At 39.6% G+C, this 15,867-nt stretch overlaps 1 protein-coding gene across 3 annotated transcripts in view; it reads right to left on the reverse strand.

Annotated features, from left to right (window-relative positions):
- Positions 1-4,624: 4,624 nt before the first annotated feature.
- LOC106657162 (AF4/FMR2 family member 4-like) overlaps positions 4,625-15,867 on the reverse strand; it is a 30,501-nt gene continuing 19,258 nt past the window's right edge. For 2 of the 3 annotated variants that reach the window (XM_014378517.2, XM_014378518.2), the window contains exons 2-5: positions 13,659-14,975; positions 12,233-12,681; positions 10,331-10,400; positions 5,602-5,645 (exon numbers count right to left, since the gene is read on the reverse strand). In XM_014378517.2, the coding sequence (XP_014234003.1) occupies positions 10,365-10,400; positions 12,233-12,681; positions 13,659-14,220 (1,047 nt within the window). In that variant the 5' untranslated portion in view covers positions 14,221-14,975 and the 3' untranslated portion in view covers positions 5,602-5,645; positions 10,331-10,364. Of the gene's footprint in view, positions 5,646-10,330; positions 10,401-12,232; positions 12,682-13,658; positions 14,976-15,867 lie in introns of all 3 variants that reach the window. The other variant, XM_014378516.2, reaches the window with a different exon arrangement.

Below are 15,867 nucleotides of genomic sequence, written 5' to 3' on the forward strand. Positions count from 1 at the left end.
TTTTTTTGCAAATCGCACAAGTGCATGCGAGCATTCACAAGCCGATACGGCGATAATCCGACTTTATCTCTGATTAAATATTTGTTATAATAAAACCAGTGCTTGGGTAAATATGGGCATTCGAGAAAATTGCAGAAAAACCCCCTTCCACGGATTTTTCTTCGGCAAAAAAACCTGGGACTTTCCTGCATACGAATTTTTGCAGACTATCGTTGTATCAAGAGCTATTTATAAAAATTTAATTACGAATTCAAAATGGGAAACAACAAGATATTAAAAAAAAAGGCGAACAATACGCAGCGCACCCGCGTGTGTGTGTGCTGCTGTTATACGAATTGCGACTAATTGAACGAAAAATAAACGGAAAGAACACATATGGGATGACGTTTTTCCTCGCGTGTATTGTGTGTTCTGGAAGATTCATCGATATTGATTTCGACAATTATTACACGCGCGCGTATATAGGAGCAGCTCTCGGTTTGGTTCTTTGAACTTGAAAATGCGTGTGAATTCAATCAGAAAATTAAATAATCATGTCAACACGTGTATTTTTCTTTTCTCATCAAATGTCAATACATACTCTTTTTTTTTATTTTTAGTTTACAATTCATCTATACAATGATAACAGTTCGACATATTATAATATATGTTAAAATTGATTTCTCAATTTACTCACACTCTCGCGGGTATAATATATTTTCCTTCGCACTCCGCGAAAAAAACAACAATCGCTCGCTCTCCTCGCACACATTATCGCATTCGATACATCTCGATTTCAATTTAAAATTTTTATACGAATATTTCGTCATTATTGTTTTTCTTCTTGCTTCTCTCTTTTTTTTTTCATTATAAGTAATAATACTCTCTTTACATATCGTTGAATAATTCGCGACTCATCGTCATCTCTCGGTCGCGTGCTTATGAACAGTTTACATTTGCTCGTTGTAACAATCAAGATTGGCACGGTGCGGAGATCCTCGATACAATTCACTCGCCACCGATCTCGCCGCCGATCGATTCGATCGATTCGATCGTCGCTGTTGTTGTCATTGCATTATATATTATTTCGTCGATAAAATTGACGATCTCTCGCGTCTGAAGTGCCGCTGCGACGTAATTGTCGGGGATAATTTCGTCAGGCGCAAATAGACACCCGTAAGTTTGGATATTATTAATTTTTCAAAATCGTGAAAATTCAGCCAAGGATAAAAAGCCGTATGTGATTACAGCTGCGCGAAAACGACACAATTTGCGCATTCGAGTACATTCGTTGTCTTGTATTCCGCGCACTTATTAAGCGATCGAACGCGCGTGTATCAAAAAATTCAATTGTTCTCGATAAAACTTGTGGGTATACAATACGAACGCGCCTATGAATTTATATTATTACGTATACATACGTGTGCGTGAGCCCCGCGATATCATCTATCCGCGCTCGTATACACAACGGAAAAAGAAGACACACACACACACAGCAAAAGACAGAGAGAGAGAGAGCAGAGGAGAACGAGAGAAAAAAAAATCCTCGAGTCATTTGTATCTTACACATTGGCATAGAATCCGCGTTGCGCGACTCCGATCATTATTATTACCATCGGATTTATATATCAGTTGCTTGCGGATCTCTCTCACTTTTTTTTATTTATTTATTAATATATTAATAGCCGCAGCCGCGAGCTCGTTATCAAATTGAGGGGGTTTAGTCGATTAATTGATACAATTATACATGTAATGTAATAATATAAACACGATGCCGTTTATAGTTAATAATATTTTTTCTTTTTATATTTATAATTGTTTGTACATAATGCAATTTTTTTATATTTATAAACGCGAGCGCTCCGATTTGTCATTGACTCGGTATTCCATGTAGGCTTCGTTTATTTATTTATTTTTAGTAATAACTCCTTCGAATTTTTATGTAATATTCTTCTTTTTCTTCCTTTTCCAATCATCGGACTCTATAGAACTTCGACGTGCGGTGCCTCATTCGCTTGCGTATATATATTCTTTTATATATCACACTCATTCGGGCAGCGACGGGATACACAATGAACAATTTTTTTTTCTCTCTATTATACGACTTTGGAATCGGATACGTGCGGAGAAATTAACTTTTTTTTATATGGTTCAACGCAGGTACTCGGCACAGAATTTAATCAATCGCTCATTGTTTTTCTTTTTTGCTAAAAAATAAAAATCAATCGTCATATGCTCTTTTTCGGGTTACGCACTTGGCGTCATCGTATCGATCGCGAAAAACACGCGTATACGATGCATACAAAGTGTATACGCAGAGTGAAATGCGATTCTTCGCTTTTACGTGGCGTATGTACGAGAGGCCGCGCGCGTCGCGATATCAAACGGAAATTGACACTGACATAGCTCGTAGTTTTCTTTTCTCTCTCTCTCACTCACTCACTCTAACCGCACAGGTACACTCGCTTACAATCATCACACACACACACATTATTGTGCATACGGTATATAGTCGTCTTTCTTTTTCGTCGATCAACAAAGTCGAAGATGAGAGAGAGATTATAAGCAATCGAGCTTGGAAAACAATTTTCCACGTAATACGCGGTATTGACTCGCGATTTAATACGGATATGATGATTCGCGTGCAAGTAGTTAACGATACCGTATTAATGCCGTCGTCGTCTCTACTATTTTACTATTTTTCATTTTAATTAACGCGACTTTCAACGATCATCAGTTCGATCGGTATAACAAAGAGCCCACCACACGCGCGAACGTAAGAATAGGAGAAAAAAAATTAATCAAGGGGCAAGCCGCGTATCTCGTACATATAATATAAGTAATATATAACGAGCGGTGTACGTTAGCCGCGCGAAGAAAAGATTTTTTTTTGCGAGTGCTTATTGACATAGATTGAAAAATTCAGGTCGCAATATGAGTACTGCTCTGCGCCGCGCGTCGCACATGTATAACACACACACACACACGCATACGCATACATGCATACGTAATACACGTGTTCGCGCCGTATCCGAGGAAAACATGTTTCTCCGTTTTCACCGAGCTGAGAGCTGCTATACGCGGTATATATAATGGATATGGGTCAAAATAATACTTTTTTACAAAACCGTGCGCACGTATGTCACCGATCTTGACGCGCTTTTGGTATGTTATAGTACATGGTAAAAAGGTCCCAAAAAAAAATTTTTAGACCCCCTCCCCCCTCCTACCCCCCACTTCCGGTATAAACGTCCATTTTCGATCTATATTTTTTCTGAGGACATGAAGCAAGTAAAAAATCTGAAAAAATTCATAAAAATACTTTTCCACAATCCAAACAACCTTGAATTTTTTCAGATTTTTTGAGTGCTTCAGGCCTTCAGAAAAAATTATTGAAAATTTCAAAAATCGAGATACGGCGGTATGAGCCGATGTAGTACTCGGAAATTTTTTCAGTTATTTTTCGCATTAAAAAACATAACCTCAATTTTTTTCAGATTTTTTCAGATTACCTAACGCACCTTTTGAAGCCAAAAACCGATTTTTTTGACGAAAATAATTTTTTTAGGACAGTACGGAGCCTCGAAAAATCTGAAAAAAATTTTTTCTTGTTTTTTTCATCAAAATACGTAATCTCAAATTTTTTCAGATTTTTTAATTGAAGGCGATAGCTTCTAGGGCCGAAAAATGCTATTTTTAACAAAAAATGGTTCCTAGAACCCGATGGTTCCGGTGAAAAAATTTGAAAATATTTTTTTTGAATTCCTTGTCAAATTTTAATAAATTTTGACCGTTTCAAAAGTTCGATTGAAGCTTCCTAGCTCATTTTAGAGCATCAAACGAGTTTTATCATTCCTTAATGTCTTCAGAAACGTCTTCAGATATTTTGCACTAATCTTTGTCCTGCTCTAAAATGAGCTAGGAAGCTTCAATCGAACTTTTGAAACGGTCAAAATTTATTAAAATTTGACAAGGAATTCAAAAAAAATATTTTCAAATTTTTTCACCGGAACCATCGGGTTCTAGGAACCATTTTTTGTTAAAAATAGCATTTTTCGGCCCTAGAAGCTATCGCCTTCAATTAAAAAATCTGAAAAAATTTGAGATTACGTATTTTGATGAAAAAAACAAGAAAAAATTTTTTTCAGATTTTTCGAGGCTCCGTACTGTCCTAAAAAAATTATTTTCGTCAAAAAAATCGGTTTTTGGCTTCAAAAGGTGCGTTAGGTAATCTGAAAAAATCTGAAAAAAATTGAGGTTATGTTTTTTAATGCGAAAAATAACTGAAAAAATTTCCGAGTACTACATCGGCTCATACCGCCGTATCTCGATTTTTGAAATTTTCAATGATTTTATCTGAAGGCCTGAAGCACTCAAAAAATCTGAAAAAATTCAAGGTTGTTTGGATTGTGGAAAAGTATTTTTATGAATTTTTTCAGATTTTTTACTTGCTTCATGTCCTCAGAAAAAATATAGATCGAAAATGGACGTTTATACCGGAAGTGGGGGGTAGGAGGGGGGAGGGGGTCTAAAAATTTTTTTTTGGGACCTTTTTACCATGTACTATAACATACCAAAAGCGCGTCAAGATCGGTGACATACGTGCGCACGGTTTTGTAAAAAAGTATTATTTTGACCCATATATATATTTTTGTGCACTCCCCCGGCTCACGCGCGACTTCGACGACGACAAAGACGATAAGATTGAAGTTTTGAAATAACAAAACGTTGCATCGTGTAGCATTACATCTATCTCCGCTGTTTCTTGTTGTCGTATCGAAGTTTTCAAAATGTATAGAAAAAAGTAAACGTCGACCTGCATCCGCAGAGCCGCCCACGCGAACATCGACAGCACAACATCGTGTATCAATTATTATTTTCTATCTTTTACTTTTGCTTTCGTAATTGATGCAAGCTCTTACTGGCAATTTTCGTAACGCGTCACGAGTAGCACACTCGATAATAAATCACGCTGTAATAGACAAGTACGGACACACACACACACACACACACACACACACACATCGAGTTTTTGCACTGCACCCGCAACGACCATTACATACATACACATTTGCTATTGTCTTAACCCGATACATGTATTATAACGCTGAGTAAGTAACATCGATCAATCCATCCGGTGTAACGGAGCATCGTATAGTTGACAGCAGAGCATGCGGCCTTTTAGTTTTTGGCGCATTGTACAAAGCAAGCGTGGTACATATACAATATTGAACATATATGCGGCGCAACCAACACCGCACCGCATTACACACACACACACACACACACACACACACACACTTTACACGAAAAAATGGAGAGAAGAAGTTTTGTAGGTATATTATACGATGCGCTCGATTTGGAAGCACGTCGTGCACGACACCGTGTTATTATTATGTCGATGCACGAGAAGATCAGTGTTTTCGCGCGCTGGAGCACACCACCACGATCACTGGTGTAAGTCAACGTTCATTGTTGTCGTTATCATCTGTGCGACCCTTAGTCGACGACACGTAGTAGTCGGCGTACTTTTCACGTCGACTGACGTTTTAATTTTCCACTGCTGCTTCAAGGCGTCGTCGTCGTCGTCGTAGTCGTAGACGCGTTCACAGGTACCGAGTGATCCCGATTCAGCGAGTTCAGTAGCTCCTCGTTCTCCTTGCGAACTGTAGCAGAGGATGCCGGAAAAAAAGAGAGAAAAAGAAAAAGGATCGATCAATCGTTATGGCTCAATTTACCGAGAGATGATGTTGTAAGATTGTGACTCGTGTGTGCAGTTATATTGTATTACATAACGTTACTATGTTACAGTCGAGACAAATGGATGAAATAATTTACAAAAAGAGTGTTTCGGTTTTTTTCTTATTGCGTCATTTTACTGTGTCAAAGTGTTATCGATTAGAACAAAAGAGTGATGAAATTGTGTATGTTTAATAAGTCACTATTAGTATGTTATGATTAGCTTTGCAAATAAAAACTACAAACTAAAATTCTATACAATAATATTGATTCATTGTAGATTCTTTAAAGAGAGAATATTGACAATTAACTGTTTAATAGGTAAAATCGTAATCTATATTTGTCGCATTTAGAGATGCAGAGGTAACTCCTCTACACGCAATACTAAATAGGTATGGCATATATAGACGTTTAATAAGTCATAGAAGGCTCCGCCGTCAAAGGGGGATCGTGCGCATTTCTCTTTAACATTGCACAAAGCAGCTTGACCGGCTGCCACCACCACTATACAGCAAACACATTCTATTATATACATGAGTAAATCAGCTTGGACAGTTTCCGGAGAGCTATATAAACCTGGGGTTGTTGCTGCTGCACATTTGACTTGTGACATTTTGAGGGAAATGAATCCAATTTTCAAACACGTCTTAAAAAGTTATATTATTACGAGCTTTTTATCGTATCGAAAAAGAGATACAAAGTTTTGCAAGTCCTCGTAACGACAGTGAATTATACGCGATGCGCAGCGAAAACTACGATCGGAGCAACAACGTCGTCGACGGAAAAGGTAATTTATCGTGTGTACGTTTTGCAAAAGAGAGAAAGAAAAAAAAATAAAGTAATAAAATGAAATAACGAATGCATCACCGAGAGGCTTCTCGTGCATACAATGGCTCTTTGAGAGAGAGCCGTATTAAAATTTACAGTTTTCTTTCTCGCTCGCGCGTTGCCGTTTTCCGCGCGCTCGAGCTGAAAAAAGCTCGACTACTACTACTACTACTACTACTACTACACCTTCTTTTCTTGGCGCGTTTATTCTTGACGTTTTTACGAGCTGTGTGCTGTACCTATACTGCTTGCTACTACTGCTATACGAGGCAGCTTTTGTGTAACGGTTGCAGCACTGCACCGCGTCGCCGCCTCGAGGCCGATTTTCACGCGGCCACTGTATACGTCGACGAGAGGGATGACGTGATGCATTTTTTGTCTCTCGATTCGCATGAAAAGGATATGTTTTTCTTTTTATTATATCACGCGAGACACAACGTGGGTACAACAAACTTTGTAACGTGCACATTGTTAGATATATGGTTGATTCTCCTGAAATCTGCTTTTTGCATGTCTTTATGCCATATTCTTAAACTAGTAAAGATGAGCCAAAACTGGCTCGGTCATTCATTCAATATTGTTGTATTCTTCATGATAGGACATAAATATTTCAATTTTTTAGGGTCAGTTAAATTTGCCGTGAAGATATACATGCCAAATGTCACCTCCGTGGCATGTCTACATCTCAAAATCAACTCTATTTGCATGTACCATGCATTCTCATTAGCACCTGACCCTATAATAACTATGAGACCAGCTTCTATACATCCAGAGTAAAGTTTAAGTCTATTATAGGGCTTTGAAAAATGTTTTAAAAAAATTTCCCACGCAATTGAAAAATGTCTCGGATTTTAATCATGCTTCTGAATAATTTCAAACATACCGCCTGCTTTGGGTCGCTAACTCATTTTTGATGTCGCTAGATACGTAAATGTCAAGTATTATAGCCCAGCTTTCGATTGGTGTAGGTTGCGGGTTCAAATTTTACATTTTATCGATGCTGCGATAATTATTCTATTGAAAAATTCACGTGTGTCAAAAAAACGGTCACCTCCGTGGACATGAATATCTCGAGCTATGATCATTCTTTTTAACCGCTCGCCCCGTCAAAAGACTCGTTTTTCATGACCAAATTTCGGGTTGTGCGGAAAATTTTGTGCGTTTCTTATTTTTCTTACATAGTTGATCAAAGCAGCGATTTGTCACCTCCGTGTGTGTCACCTCCGTAACCGAAAATAGTCGATTTTAAGCATAAAATCGGACATAGTTTTCGTAAAACGAAATCTCAAAGCCCCAGATTCAATAATTATTCATATTTTATGGTTTAAAAAAGGGTAAACTAGTTCGCGCCGTTCAATATGACAAAAAAATTTTCACCATTTTTTCGTTTTCCATACCCGAAAAAGCAGATTTCGGGAGAATCAACCATATAAGCGTATAGAAAGTTTTGGCAAAGGATCAACGTCGACACGAGCGTATAGCTTTAATTAACCCGTACAGAGTAACCAAACGAGGAAATCCAGAGGAATCTCGTCGTGTATACAGCAAATTTTACCCGGGCTCGAGTATACTCGGTTGTACGCCTAACTACTGCAATACTACCTCTGCTACTAGACTTTGCTCGATTGGCTTCAGATGCGCGTACCTATATATACATATAGCTGTGCGTGTGTGCAGTCCGTGCACTTTGAGCAACGTCGAGCAAATTAGTCGGGGTGTGCGCGCGAGCGAGCGGGTTTAATGCTGCTCCGGCTTAATACGCTCGATGCTGTTTGAATTGCGTATACATGTATAGCAGGTAGTACAAGTGCAGAGTTGTCTCTCTGGTATATAGGTATGAATCGTTAAAATACGTCGGAATTTCGTCGTCGAGCTCGGCTGTGCACGAGGATGATGGAATTATCCAATGGTTTTGTTTTCTTTCAGAAACAGATGGTTCAATGTGTAAACAGAGAGAGAAAGAAAGAGCACGTGCACTGTCAACTTATTATTGAGTTTCTTTCACATTTGAGATCATTTTGTTATTCTGGAGCTTTTAATCGATATCGAATGCTACAACTAAATTATCAGTAAAAATGAAAATGCTGAGAGAACTTGATATTATTGCAATGTTGCAAAATGATTATCAAGTTTCAGGCGTGACAGTAAAAAATTAAGTATTTCAAATTAAGCAGAAAGGCTTTTGAAGAAAGCTTGATCACAAGCGTCAAATTTACAATTTATAATAATTGAAATGTTATGAAAAAAACAAAAAATTTGATGCAAACAGTTACGATATCTGCTCAAGTTATTGGTCCAGTTTTAATACTAAAATCGTTTACATTCATTAATATATTCACAAAGATGTCAATAATCTAACTTGGTTTATTAAATTTGTGTATAATTAACATACTCAATTTCTTCTGGTCAAGGTTTGTCAATCCCAGAGGAAGTACCCTTTCTTGATAGATCTTTATTTTGATAACAAAGTTGGCAAATTACCTGGTGAGAAGTTATTAAACCTACTGATATGAATACTGGAGGCAATAAGTCTGGTGGCTTAGGTGACCTTACTGCGCTCCATGCTAAAATGAAATAGTTGATGCCTACGTTTGCTGGTTGAAGTGGCAGTTGCACACACGCTAACTGAGTGCTGGTGCTTGAAAGGCCTGCCTGGGTGAGTAGTAGGGTTGGCCGTTTTTAGGCTTTTTTCTAGAATCGCTTTGTAACAGTGATTTTCTGTTAGTTTCATGTATAAAATAAAAGCTTATTCAAGGCAGGTGCGTACAAATGATTCTTTCTGTCTCCTTAACGTCGATTAATATTTTTTTCGCTGTTTTTTGCTCAAATTCGCCTTTTTTCACTCTACAACGCGCCAAAAATGGAAAAATGATGTTTTGCGATTCCAAACTACACGATTTATCAACTTATAGGCTAATAAACATGGTTCAACCGCCACCTGAGCTCAGAATATGGAACCCCATAATGCGTATACAGCCGGGATTTTGGCTGTTTTTTGCCCATTTTACCCGATTTTGAACTACATGGTCGAGGTTGATTTTTAAATTCAACACCAAATACCGATACAAGAAACGCATGGAAATAAGTACAAATCTTGTTATGTACATTTCATAGTTTTTTGTTGGTGTTCAGATATAGTGTTTCAAAAGTTGTCAAGTTGGCAAGTCAAAAGTTGAGTTCGGAAACACAACGCCTTAAAATATCAAATGATGGATATCTCGAGCAGGCAAGCGAGCAATAGGTGCTTGAGCAATAGAGTTTCATGCGGCAATACGAAGTTTGCATGTGTGGAACTGCCATTGCCACTGTAGTGTTTACAACATGTGCAAAATTTAGATAATTGTATGAGCGCAGCAGATCATCAGATCAGACATCTATGGTATAAATTGGTAAATCATCAGCTGTCAGTGATAAAATTATCTAAACGGACACCTCATTATTGCAACGATTAATCTGACATTTGAAACAAGTCCAAATAAGTATGAAAAGCCTACTCATCCTACATCCTACTTCATCAAGAAAGGGTACTTCCTCTGGAATGGACAAACCTTGACCAGAAGAAATTGAGTATGTAAATTATACACAAATTTAATAAACCAAGTTAGGTTATTGACAGCTTTGTGAATATATTAATGAATATAAACAATTTTATTATTATAACTGGACCAATAACTTCAGCAGATATCGTAACTTAAATTCAATTATCATGAATTATAAATTTATTATTATTAAAAAACGCGTAAATTATAACATTTAATTATTTAGTAGATGTGCTCCTACTTACACGTATATACGTGATACGGTTTTATGGAAAGAGCTCATCGTGTACCGGGAGGAGAGTAATACATTTCTTCCTGGAGTGTATACAAGTTACATTTTTTTTTCATTTTATCATTGCAAACACATACAAAGAAATTACGTGACATCTTATGGTAGTTTTTATGTAAGATCTCAAGTAAGATCTACTGCCAAATCTTACCGAAGGAGCTGAATAAAATTAGTGTTTGTAGGCATCCTTGAGTTCTTTGATTGAATATGTTTGTCATTTTACGTCATTTATAATTATACCCATAGAAAAGCCAAAATGTAGTGACAGATTTGAAAAACAGTCTTTCGAGTTTTTTTCAATGGGCCCTAGACAAATATTTTTTCAAGTTAGATGTATAAAAACAATTGAATGGATTGTCATAATACTGTAGGAGATTAATACCAAGCATTTGACATTTTCATGCTAAATTTTATCAGGTTCCAAGTGTTGGCATCGGTCAATTTAATTCTGTGAGGTTTCATATTGTTTTTTGGATCATTGGCCACAGTTGCAAATTCAGGCTAAATTTTCCAGACCAATTTGAGCTACTTGTACACACAAGTGAAGATAATCTATCATCAACGTTTAATCATGTTGAATAAATCAATTGTAATTCATTGGGCAGGCAAGTAGTTGATTTTGATTTGATACTTAGTTTAAGTTTGCGACTGTGGCCAATGGTCAAAGAACTAAATAAAAACTTATAGAATTCAAATGAATGATGCAAATATTTGAAATCTGATGCCAGTCAACTTGAAAGAGTCAAATACTCCTCGCCAAAGGTGTACAATCTTATTACAATCCTTTTTACTGTTTTCATGCATCTGACCCGACAAAGTACTATCCAATGTGTTATTGAAAAATAAAGTTAATTCTCATTTTCTAATTTTAATTTCAAGATCTGTTGATCAATTTTTCCTATTCAATCCAATTTTTCATTCAATGAAACACATTGAAATAAAATAATTATGAAAAATAATTATTATTTTCAAGTATTGATTACCCATCTTGGAAAATTTGACGAATTTTAAAATCCAACATAATCTTTTTGTACTTTTGATTTTAATCAGATTCTTAGTTGAGATTTTGCCACTAAATCTCACCTGAGATCTTACCTAAGAACGTTAGAAGTTTCACTAGGGTATGAACAATGGAATTTTTTTAATATATAAAGTGTCAAATGTGTGTTTTTTTATCCTTGATTCGACTACGCTATACGTGATGTTGCAGAATGATAATGATCTCGTTTCTATTATATATGTCAACGCACTACAGAGAGTCGTAAATTGTATTATACACTTTTACAGTGCTTATGGCTAGAAAAAAAAAGAATCAATTGCACGCATTCCACGGTGCATTGCACATTGATCGTGATCGAAAGAAGACTTTTTTGTATGTATAAATTATCTGATACGATACTGTCGAGGGTATGGGCAATTCCGCATAGGGTGGCCATGTGTGCGCCTGCATCGAATTCTATGGACACGTAGAGAAAAAATATAGTCCTTGTATGTTTTTTTATTTTTCTCTCTCTCCTATAACTAATTGTAAAAAAAAAAAAAACTAATCATTCACTCGCGCGCGTGTACAATGTTATACACCGTAATCGGGCGATGCATCGATTGAAAATAACGCGCTGCGCGGCGTTACAAGTAAGTGAATTATAATCAGCGATTAACGCGGCGCTCGAGCGACGACAACACGTGCACACGTGTGCGTATATATAATAATAAATAAACGATCGATCGAATCTCGCAGCTCTCTCGCGTAAGTCCGAAACGCGTTTACAATAAAATCACGTAACGCGATGATATTGCGTTTCGTCGTTATACACGCTCCAAGTTATATAGTGAGCGATGAGAAAAGAGAGACAATTACGTTTGCCCGATGCTCCTGCAGTTCCCTGGAGCCGATGGGCGGCTGATGAAAGCTGCTGTGGGTCAGCGTGACGACCACCGCCAGCACCGAGGCCGCGAGTATGAAGAGAAACGTGCCGAGGAGTATCGAGGCGATGCGTCGCTGCCTCGGCGATCTCTCGTCCTCCTCCTCCCGCGCCTCATTCTTTTCCAGATCGTCGAGCAAATCCTCCTGTCGGCTGTGCTTCTTCTTCTGACTCTGGCCGTGCAACGTCCGCAGAGCCTCGAGACTCGTGGGCGTGAGCAGTTGACCGGACGACGGGCTGCGGGTCGGCCGCACCGAGTCGCGACGATGAGCTGCATTGCTGGCTCGTCTCGAGCGATTCGATTGTTGCTGCTGCTGCTGCTGCTGGCCGGATACTACGCTGCCGGTGCTCGGCCTCTTGCACGTGCTCGAGCGACGACCGTCACCTATTCGTTTCGTGTCAAATATGATTTTTTGATTTCGTGAATCGTGTTTACGCGCGAGATCGCAAATTTCCTCAAAAAGTCGATCGATCGGAGCGTTTAATGAGTATACATAGTATACGCGCGAGATCGAGCTTCGCGTGAGTTTCATCAAATATTTGCTTCGAGACATTACTTTCTCTCTCTCTCTTTCGCGAGTATGATGCGTGTGTGCGTCCGCACGCGTAAATACATAAACACACGCCGCGTTGTAACGTACACAATATAATTGCACGTGTGTGGTTTTTCGAAATAATATAAACCCAATTACGTTTATTTTGTTTTTTTTTTTTTACTAATTATGCGCTCGACAAATAAATCAGTGCACCTCGGGGAGCAGAAGCAATTGGCACATGTATATAATAATGCGCGAAGAGCCGGAGAATATAACGATCGAACTTTTCTCTCTGTTTTCACGTATTTACATTGCCTGGCGCGCAGGTGGATGAGTCCCGCGAACAATCGATGCCAATTGCGCGATGCTCTCTTTTTTCTCTTTCAATTCTCGAATCTACCGTGCGCTGTTCTCGTTCGCGCGCAAATAAAAGAGACTCCGCGCGCTCGAGTGAATATAAATTTTAATCGACGCGCGTTAATACCCCCGTCGAAAACGAGCTATTATTTCGTTCGACGCGGGCTTTCAATTTTTGCACGGCACACGTGTGTATAGTTTGGTGCGGGATTTTTCCTTGTTTATTATTTTACGAAATATTAATGGGATAATCCAGCCGCTACACGGCGTACGAAAAACGTCGTTATAATATTCCGATAATACCCGCGTAAATTTATAATGGCCGGACTACGGTTGTGTACCTCGGATCGTTGGGCATACGATAATTAAAACCTTTTGCACTGAGAGAAGAATTTCTTAACGGTTAAGAGATATCCTTCTCTCAGTGTGCATATAATTAACGAAAAAAAAAACAGGGAAAAAATAGTACCCAGTGGCGTCGGCCTGGCCACGCTATTGGCTCTGGGCCTGCCGGAGCTCGTCGAGTATCTCCTGTAAGTGTCCACGAATTCCGAGGGTCTCCTCTGTCTTCGTGGCCGACCACCACCACCTCCTCCGCCGCCTCCTGCGCTGCCGCTATTAGCGATGCTAAACGCGTCGCACTGTATCGCGCTGTTGCGCCTGCGCTTCTGCTGTAACGGCTGCTGCACGACGTGCTGTTGATAATACTCCTCGGTCGCTGCTTCTTGCTGATGATAATGACCGATACCACTGCTACTGCTGCTAGGCTGCTGCTGCTGCTGCTGCTGCTGCAGCAGATTACGAGGCGGCGGTGCCAGCGATAAATCGGGCGGCTCGCATAGACGCGACGATTGGAGGGGCTGTGGCTGCTGATGATGATGACGATGATGATGATTTTGGTAGTGATGGGACGGCGCCGGTGAAGCTTCTTGGCCGCCCTGGGACGTGTCGTCGATTACGAACATGGTGCGCTCCTCGGACGTGTTGGACAGGTTGCGCTGGCGCGTGTACTCCATCTCGCGCTCCATCATGATCCTTAATCTCTTTGATTCAATTTAGAGAGAACTCGCGCGGATACATATAATTATATTCGGCGAGATATAGCCTGAGAATTCCGCCTTAATCGCTCTTATAATTACATCTCTCCTCGGTGTGCGTATGTATAAACGAGATAACGCAGCTACATGGACTTCGTGGCTCGAGCTTCCTTCTCTGCGCGGGAGTAAAGCGAGGAAGCCTACATCACAGCAGTGGCATCGTCGTATACCGAGCTTGCAGCACGTGTAACGTATACATATAGTACGTTTATACACGTACACAATGGCTCGGCCTCTGCAGCGTGCCTCTATTGTACTCTACGGCGGCGGTTGCTGACCCACTTTGTTCGGCGCGAGACACATTCCTCCCCGCGCCACGCTGTACTGCTCGTCGTCGCGAGCGTTTAGCGCTGCTGCTGCGAGAGCTCAGAGGGCTATTAAATAGCGAAGCTATCGCTTACATGCTGTGCTATGTACGCTGCTGCTGCTGCTGCAGGCGATCCGCTGGCGATGCTGCTTCGTTCATCCTTTCTGTCGTCGTCGTCGTCGTCATCTACGTTGTACAGAAGCAGCTTCTTCTTTATTTTTTGTAACTTTACAATCTCGTGTATGCACTTTTACCGTTTAATATCGCAATTCCACATGAGGTCGTGTAACAGTTATATATCGTACGTGCTTACGAGATCTCTAATACTCCGGCAACTTCTTCTTCTCTGCGTTAACTTCACTGTCGCCTCTGTGTGCGCTGCCTGCAGAAAATCACGTCACACAAAAGCCCACTATATATGCCATATGTACGGTTAAATCGTTCGTGCGCGTCGACGCACTGTACTCGTATGTCGCGCAGTTAAACATCTCATTCTCTTTCTCTTCTTCTTCTTTTTTTATCGCTTCTGTACGGCGCGCGACGATCGACTCTTTTTTTCTCGCCTTTAAACGCTGCGATTAGTGTAATATACGTTTTTTGTTTTTTTTTCTGCGACGCGCGAAAAATAAAAAAATAACAAAATAAACTGAAAAGGGAGAAACTGACCGACGCATCGAGTTTCGCCGTGATATTTCTCTGCCTGGCACACGCTTTTATAGGATTTGTACGAGCCTTTTACGATCATTGCACGAGCACTCGGGCAGGGGGGCCTACATAGCGAAAAGCTGTGCTTTTCGTGCGCGATGCCATGTAACAGATAGTAGTAGAGTATCGATCCTATATATGTATATATGCATGTATCGAACATAAATTTTGCTACTGCTGCCGCTACACGAGAGAAAGAACAAAAAGCGTATTAGGTATATATAGCTTTCTCATCTAAAAACGATGAGACTGTACTCGATGCGTCGTATAAAATATTCATTCCGCGGAGCTTTTTTATGGTACTTTTGATTTTTCCGCGCGCATAAATAAAGCACAGCAGCTGGTGCCTCGAGTCAGCGCTATATAACTGCCCTATAAGCGATCGCGCAAGAAGATATATCCGTCTTGTTACGCGCGACGTCCCTAATTGTCGGGCAATGTAACGAATCGAGAAAGGCTCTTATTTCGCTTTATTTGTTCAGATCGAGCTTTTTCTCCACGGGTATAATTGGCCCCGCGGAGAAATTCAACTCGTAATTCGACGCGAATAACGTTGCGAGAATTTCTAT

The sequence above is a fragment of the Trichogramma pretiosum genome, unplaced genomic scaffold (assembly GCF_000599845.2).
Source record: "Trichogramma pretiosum strain Unisexual culture from Peru unplaced genomic scaffold, Tpre_2.0 scaffold145, whole genome shotgun sequence".
Classification (NCBI taxonomy): Eukaryota; Metazoa; Arthropoda; class Insecta; order Hymenoptera; family Trichogrammatidae; genus Trichogramma; species Trichogramma pretiosum.